At 38.8% G+C, this 8475-nt stretch overlaps 1 protein-coding gene across 1 annotated transcript in view; it reads left to right on the forward strand.

Moving 5' to 3' along the window:
* The window catches only part of LOC114061789 (probable phospholipid-transporting ATPase IA), a gene marked incomplete at its 3' end in the record, with an annotated part of 16646 nt that extends 12080 nt beyond the window's left edge, over positions 1 to 4566 (forward strand). The window contains exons 3-4 of the mRNA XM_027892577.1: positions 1934 to 2033; positions 4468 to 4566. Of these exons, the coding sequence (XP_027748378.1) occupies positions 1934 to 2033; positions 4468 to 4566 (199 nt within the window). The remainder of the gene's footprint in view (positions 1 to 1933; positions 2034 to 4467) is intronic.
* Positions 4567 to 8475: the final 3909 nt, after the last annotated feature.

The following is an 8475-nucleotide window of genomic DNA, read 5'->3' on the forward strand; positions in this document are numbered from 1 at the left end:
TATGAAAATCATACTGTGTTTTTACAGGCTATGAGAAGACAGAGGATGTTTCAGAAAAAACTTCCCTAGCTGATCAAGAGGAAGTGAGAACTATATTCATCAATCAGCCCCAGCTAACCAAATTCTGCAATAACCATGTCAGGTATTAAAAACACTAGAACATTGCATGTTTCATGACAAAACCAAAAAGATTCTGTTTATTTCACTTCTGTCATTTCCTTTGACCACTAATTACAGTCTTAGACTCTGGTGGGGAGAATGAAGTGAATTGAGGAGACAAATAGAGCTGTTTCAGTTACAAATGTGACCTTCTGAATTTTTAAGAATGTGGTGGGGAAGGTATGGATGCTTTACAGCTGTACCATCAGCAAGTCCTGGAGGATGGATTATTTCTTCAGGTTTCTGTTCAGTTCATCTTTGAACACATTCATGGTAGCTGAATTCCAGCGCAAATGTACCGCACTTAAACACAGCATTGTTTTTGCTTTGGAAATACTTGTCTTTTTCAGTCAGCCAAAGATGCTGTGGTTGCTTATGAAACTAGTTTTGAATTTAAAGTTCAGGCTTTAGGGACTCTGCTGATGGTTTATGTTGTGGCTTTTTGTTTGCTTTTGATAGATTTTAAGTCATACACTAAATACTCATACGTAATGTAAGTTTAGATCTGATACCATCCTCAGTTCTGTTGTTTAAAATTCAAAGGAAATGAGTGGCAAAAATATCTGTGTCCCAAGTAGGTGTCTTTTCTGAAGCTACCTTTGATAATGTGCAGAAATTTTGTAGACATGGAGAATAATGTGGTGGGATATTCCATGGCCTTGAGAAACTTTGTAATGCTGTTGATGCTGTATACAACTTAACTTTTCTGTCTTTTGCTTTGTTACTTGACACTGTTGAGCTCTTTTGCAGGATACAGTCATTCCCTCTTGAAATTGACTGTTTTATGCAAAGTTAAAGTAAATATTACTGACTTATAGAGGAGTTAAAATATTCTTACAAGTTTTTTGCTCATAAGTTTTTGGCATGTTGTTTTCATATTTATTGTTTTAGGACCTTAGATGGTGGCAGTCTGTTCTTAAACAGATGTAAGGCTGACAAAGAGCTAGGAACTCAAACATTTTGTGATGATGGCTTAGCAAAGATTGTTGCCCTAGGATAAATTATATTCTCTTCTTCCAGCCTAGCTAAACCATACTTAATATCCAATATTTATCAGTTTAAAATAAAAAAACGAACTTTCCATTCAGTGAAGGGTACAGGTTATGTATTTTAATGGAATTTTTAAATTAAATTATTTCTTAAATGCACCATTTTGATTTAGTTGATCATGTTATTAGGGTTTTTGCATTGAATCATGCAAACTCATACCCAGCACAGAAACTCCACATCTCCTCAATCCTGACTTTTCAGTGTCCACATTGCACTTGTTATACCTCTTTCCCCAACAATTCTGTTTGATCTGGAGCCACTGTGCAGTTGCCAGCCATAACCTTCAGGGTAGGTCCTTGTCCAGATGAGGTAGGTAGGTGCCTACCCTGCCAGCACCCTCAGCAGGGGCAGTGTAACTGCTTGACTCCTAATAAACCTTAATTTTTTTTCCTCTCCTTTTTCCTTGTAACTGAGGGGCAGCAGAGCTTGACTGCTTCCAGTGGAGCAGCTGAGGTGAGGAGGGACCTTCATATCTCAACATGGCAGCTCATGACAGTCTCTGTGGGTGGCAGGAGCTTCCCTGGGTGAGCTGTTCATGGACATCTGCGGGATGTCACTGTGGAAGTCATTTAGTTTCACTTTAGCCAAAACAAATGTGTACTAGCACAGGAATCACAGAGGCTTCTGTTTTATTTGAAAGCTTGTGTAACTGAGAGGAAAAGAATACATTTGAAGAATTTTTTGTACTGTAATAAAAGCATGTGTTTTTGTCTCTTTCTTTCAGCACTGCAAAGTACAACATAATCACATTCCTGCCAAGGTTCCTTTATTCCCAGTTCAGAAGAGCTGCTAATGCATTTTTTCTTTTTATTGCATTACTTCAGGTAAGATCAACAATAAGATTCTAATGTTTTAAACTTGTGAAGAGAGCATTTATGCCACAGACAATGTTTTGCAGAGATACTAAGATTGCTGTACCATTCTTTCCGAGCTAGCTGGCCTCTCAGAATAGCTGTATTGTATAGATGGACCTTTAATAAATGTTTGGGTGTGTGGTTCATTTACTCCTTGCAGATAAAAAAATGCACACAAATATTTTTCTGTAAAACAGGTTAAGTGTAGCTGAAATACTGTCAGGTGAAAAAGTCTGTTGCGACAAGAAAATTCTATTTAAAAATATCTGGCATACACAGAAAAGTGTTATATGTAGTTGCCATTTCTTCTAATGGAGGGTACTGCCTAAAAACCTGAACTTTGTGAATTTTAATCCTTTTATTCTTAGAGATAAGGATTGAAATTGAGACTGGACAAAGAAACCCATTTGTGGAGTCCAGTACTGTAGCAGCTATTTCCCATATACCAGCTGGTCAATATGAAAGTTAGGAGGGAAGTACACAGTCTTTTCTGTACCACCACTGTAGCTTCATTAAGTGTGTTTGTAAAGTGCATTCCCTGATCCAGCTTACTGGGACTTTTTTGAAGAAGTACATAACATTTTGCGCACCTATCAGAATATTTTAATTGTGTAGTAGTTCAAGTTGATAAAGTGGACTGTGGTTTTTTCTATATTATTATTTGGATGCATTAGTTGATGATGAATGAAAATTTAACTGTGGTCAGGTGCACTCATAATTACCATTGACTAGTTCTGCATTTCAAATATATTTGATAAAAACACATTTTCTGCATAATTTCTAATGCATTTTTGAGAATGTGTTGGTTTGTTGGTTGTGAAGGTCATTGTGTTAGGGATTGATGTATGAAAAAATATTACTGAAAAATAGCACATAAACTACCATGTGTACTTTTTTCTCCCTCACTTCAGATGTTTCTGTAAGTGAAAGTGCTTTAAGTGCTTGGGGCAGTTTCTTAGGATACATCTGCACAAGTAGCTTACACTGTTTTCTAGGGGGAAAAAGGTTCAGGGTTTCATTAGGTTTTCTGCCTGCAAGCCTGTGGCTTCTAAATAAACGTCTGCTAATCTCATCTGGCACCTCAGGCTAATCCAGTGGTCCAGCAGGGTTCCTTGTGGTACCACTGTGCATCTCAAGCTAATGACACAGAATATGAGGTTTCAGAAACTGTTTGAGGCTTGGCATGACTGGGTGAGAGGCTGGCATGTAGCTGTAGGGAGTGTTAGGAAGTGGAGTGTTGGGACTTCCAAGCCCGCTATGTCGTGTCAGGCTATCAGTGAGACCACAGTGTCGGGAGAAAGGGATATGGGGTGATGGAATCAGCGTACAGGCTGGTGACCCTTTTGCCTTCATATTTTGCATGGAAAATCACACGCAATTAGAAGGGGAGTTCAGACATACATGTAGAGAGGAATGAAGATATAGGAATAGCTGGAGAAGTGATAGATCCCTTTCCATTGTAGCAAGCACATAGGCACTTACCCAGCAGTAACTTTCTGCCTCATTCCGTTCCATAATTCCTTGAAAAATGTGGTCTGGAGCATACAAACATATAACATCCTGTTTTCTTTCAGTAGTACAATGTGGTGATAGCAAAAAGAAATGTATATAACTCATAAGTAACACTGGCTGTTGTTTTGGCCATTTTATGGTAAATTGAGTATGTCTTCTAGCTGCATTGAGGCACCACTAGTTAGTGAACTCTTTTCTTGTAGAGATCTCATTGTCATCACGCTGTATTACCCGTTATAAGTCTGTTAAGGCAGCAATCCATTCAGCTATCCATAATATGGATAATTGCCATTAAGAACTCTAGTCAGTACAAAAATAATTATAGATAAGCATCCATGTGTATCATATAAGTAGCTGAATTGTCTCATCATTTACTTTATGTATACAGCCACTTGCATCATCTGTGGCCATACCTTCATAGCAAAAATGGTTTTTTTACAGTAGACTGGCAGAAAGCAGCTATTTGAAATTTGTCAGTTAATATCTATTATGATACAAGATATGTCATAAGATACTAAAACTGTAAAGAAGCAAATGTACCTGGGACTAGTGTCCACTCTAACATCTAAACTGACAGAATTAGTTGTGTTTTGTAGATAACTATTTTCATTTAATTTGAAGCACAGAAAAGGAAGGTGAATATTCTGCAAACACTAAAACCTCTGGAAATAGCGCCATTGGACACTGTACTATTTAAAATCCAAATGTGCTTTTATTGTGTCACCTATTTTTGAATAGAAGGCAGTAAACTTCTCTTGGAAATAGTCAGCACCATGTCTAAAAGTGAATTCTCTTGTCGTTATTTGCTCAGGAAGTGCCGCTGCATGTATTAAAAATATGTTTTCAACCAGCAATGCAAAAAATTTTTTTCTTTCTGTTTTGTTTTTAATAGCAAATACCAGATGTATCACCAACAGGCCGCTACACAACATTGGTTCCTCTTTTATTTATTTTAGCTGTAGCTGCAGTGAAGGAGATAATAGAGGATATTGTAAGTATTTTTTAGCAATATTTTTAAATAGTTTTCATATTTTTCATTTATAATATTGAAGAAATTTTCCTGAATAATTCTATGTTGACGCATTCTTGCCTTCTGGATGCTTTTGAAAGCTTCTGATGCTACTTATTTCCAAAGATGAAATCTTAGAAATATGGTGTTAGAATTCAGAAGTGTGTTTACTATGTATATGAGTGACAATAGCATGACAAAATAGTGACTGTTGTGTTTATTATATAGATTGTTTCTAGCCAAATAGTTCTTAGTAATGAAGTGCAAGCATATTTTCGAAGTGGGAGGTAGAACCAAAACTCCATAGAACCCAGTCATGTGAAGAATACTGCCTTCAGTATTGGAAGATACTGACTTCATCTCAGGTGGAATCTATTTTAAAAACAAATAACCGTTAAATATTTATTTGGTTAGAAAAAATTTTTTTTCCTTCCTCCATGAGCAAAGTCCTTTACTTCCTCTATTTATACTTTTGAGATGGATTTAAGCTCATTCTGTGAAGGAGATACTAGATTAACATTTACAGAAGAATTGTGAGAACTTCTGGCTTTAGGCATTGAAGAAGGTAGGATTAAAAAATCTTTCTGGAATACTTTTTTAAAACTTCAGTTGAGGTGACTTTCAAAAATGCATGAGCCATCTGGAATTCTGTTGAGGATCTAGGAGGCTGCACAGTCTCAAGCAGCTTCATTTGTCATCCTGGTGACAAGTTTTGACCTTGGCTGGACACCAGGTACCCACCAAAGCCATTCTATCACTCCTCTCTGAAACTGGACAGGGGTGAGAAAATACAGTGAAAGACTCAAGAGCTGAGATAAGGACAGGGAGAGATCACTGAGATCACTGTCCTGGACAAAACAGACTCAATTTGAGGAAATTAGTTTAGTTTATTACTAATCAAAATCAAAGCAGGATAATGAGAAGTAAAACAAATCTTAAATACATCTTGTCCCCCACCCTCCCTCCTGGGCAGAATTTTATTCCCAGTTCTTGCCCAGTTCTTCCCTCCTTGCCCCCAGTGGCTCAGGGAGGCAGGGAGTGGGGTTACAGTCGGTCCATCACATGTTGTTTCTGCCAGTTCTTCCTCCTTAAGGAGAGGAGTCCTTCCCCTGTTCCAGCGTGGGGTCCCTCCCAGGGGAGACAATCCTCCACAAACTTCTCCAGCCTGGGTCCTTCCCACAGGCTGCAGTTCTTCACAGACTGCTCCAGCATGGGTCCCTTTCCACAGGGTATAGTCCTTCAGGAAGAGGCTGCTCTGGCGTGGATGCCCCACAGGGTCACAAGGCCATCAGGAAACCTGTGTGAGCTCCTCCCTTGATGGGGCTACAAGGTCCTGCCAGGAGCCTGCTCCAGCGTGGACTTCCTGCGGGGTCACAGCCTTCTTTCAGGCATCCTCCTGCTCTGGCGCAGGTCTCCTCCATGGGCTACAGGTGGATCTCTGCACCCTTGTGGACCTCCATGGGCTGCAGGGGCACAGCACATGGTCTTCACACAAGCTGCAGGGGAATCTCTGCTCCAGTGTCTGGAGCACCTCCTCCCCCTCCTTGTGCACTGACCTTGGTTGTTTCATTCCAGTATTTTTACTCCACTCTTCTCTGACCATAACTACTTCTTCACAAGAACTTTTTTCAGTTCTTAGATACATTATCTCAGAGGCTTTACTACCACTGTTGATGGGCACAGCCTTGGCCAGTGTCAGGTCTGTCCTGGATCCGGCTGGCATTGGCTCTTTCATCCATGGGGGAAGCTTCTGGCAGCCTCTCACAGAAGCCATCCCTGTAGCCCCACTGCTACCAGAACCTTACCATGTAAAGTCAGTACACTGGATGGCGTTTTGTTTCCCAACAAAGTAATTCCTGGACCAATCTAAAAAGTGTCCTTTAGCTTGCTACTAAATTTACAATGTTTCACTTTATTATGTTTAGAATAAATAGTAACCTATTTGGTTTAATATATTTTGATGAATGAGTACAGGTCACCCGTGTAATTTTTGAAGTTTTAAAAATGGATTTTCCCTAGCTGTCAAATCCAGGTCCAAGCATCTATTTATTTCTAAAGTCAAATGCATAAAACCCTTAGTTTCCCTATTGTGACTTTGCATGGTGGTGTAGATAGCAAGGGGAAAAGACCTGTTCAGTTGTTCCCATTTCTCAGGTTCACTGCAATTTACTGTTAGTCTTTCATGTCTTGGTCCTAAGTGTGATCTGCTGACTCCTAGTGGCCTGGAACAGACACAAAATGTTGGTCTTTGTTAGGCAGGTGCCTCCACCTATGCCAGACTTTCTATGCTCTTTCCAGTCGGTGTCTATGGTAGTGATTTTTCCTTGCGTTGAATGAAAACTTTAAAAGATCTGGGACACTGTCAACATGGAAGTGTTTGTTCTGAATTATTTTGTTTTGAGGTGAGAGAAAGGAATTTCAATCTCTGTTTCACTTTATACAAAAGGTGTTGGGATTTTCTGAGTACCTTCTTGTCCTCTCTCCACAAAAAGCATATGATGGAACCTATCTATCTAACTTGCTTAAAATAATTGAGTCTTTTAGTTGATGTCTTTTGTATCTAAGGAATTAGTCTTGATGATTTGCCAAATCACTCTAGATGCTAAGAATTTCTTTATTAGCTTTTGTTCTGTTTTGTTTGTTTTTTCTGCAGGTATGTTGTGAGGAGGATAATGCATTAGACACATCATAATATGTGAAAGTACCCTGTCCAATAGAGGGATAACGTTCCTGTTTGTGGGCTGTTCTCTTGTGTTTTGGAAAGGGTTGCAGGTAGCATAGTCTTTCCCTGCACACAAATAGTAAGCTCCCTGGGAGCATTGTATTTGTGTTTGAGCAGAATTACAATGTATGGGCAGAAATGTGATCAAGAGGAAGAGAGAGCGTTGAGCTGGAAAGGAGGTTTGGAATGGAGAGTGGCTGGTTCACATGCTGCCTTTCTTGCTGATACAGTCCACTCAGTCTTTTCCTCAGTTACCTCTATGAACTGATGGTAGGCGAGGTACAGACCCCTGGGTTCTATCAAGCTCCTGGGTCACAGAGTTGAGTGGTCCTGCAAGACGCAATGAGGTTTCCATGAAATATTTTTCTTCTATTTGGAATTTCTAGTTTTTGCTCTGCTGTAGTCACCTTCTCCTTAAATACCTTTGTTGCTTTCTCTTTTCATAAACAAAACCCCTTTTAGAAAAAAGGCATAAAATGAATTCATGTTCTTTCATATATTTTTAACCATTTTGCTGTTAATGCTTACAGACTTACACCATCTGTCAGTGTCTAGGCAAATATAAAACTGAGGCTGTTGCTCCTATACAAAGTGTCCGTTTTAAAATTATCTCATCCAGTCACTTTTCTTTTGTCGTTTATTTTTACCATTTGCTCTTTGCAACATGAAGTGTTTGGCTTGGTGTGGGGAGTAAGACAGGGATAAGGATTAGTGGGTTTTGCATATATCAGCTAAACCAATAAAGTTCTCATTGCCAAATGCTATAGAGATAATTAAGAGCAATACAGCTTTACTGTTTTTTCCTGGGAAAGCTGACCACTTGCTGCATAGTAAAAAAGAAAAAATATTCATTGTTTTCCCTTAAGCTTTACTTTTCATTATCTCTGTGTTTCTTTGCACAATGAGATACCTAGGATCTCCAGGAATGTTAATCTTCATGTAATATTAAAGCTTTTGAATAGGAACCCTATATATTGATATCAATAAATATACTTATTAAGTACTACTTTCAGCTCAAGAACCAAATGTTTCTTTTTCTGGAATGAAATCCCAAGAAGAAAAAGATGTTAGCAAAAGACATTATTCATGAACAGCATGTGTTTCCCATATATGCTTCAAAAGTGCTAGCAAAATTTGTGACATGCAGTGCTAGATTGTCAGATGTTTCC

Source organism: Empidonax traillii, unplaced genomic scaffold (assembly GCF_003031625.1).
Source record: "Empidonax traillii isolate 1590-97213 ecotype Southwest subspecies unplaced genomic scaffold, ASM303162v1 scaffold359:size565994, whole genome shotgun sequence".
NCBI lineage: Eukaryota > Metazoa > Chordata > Aves > Passeriformes > Tyrannidae > Empidonax > Empidonax traillii.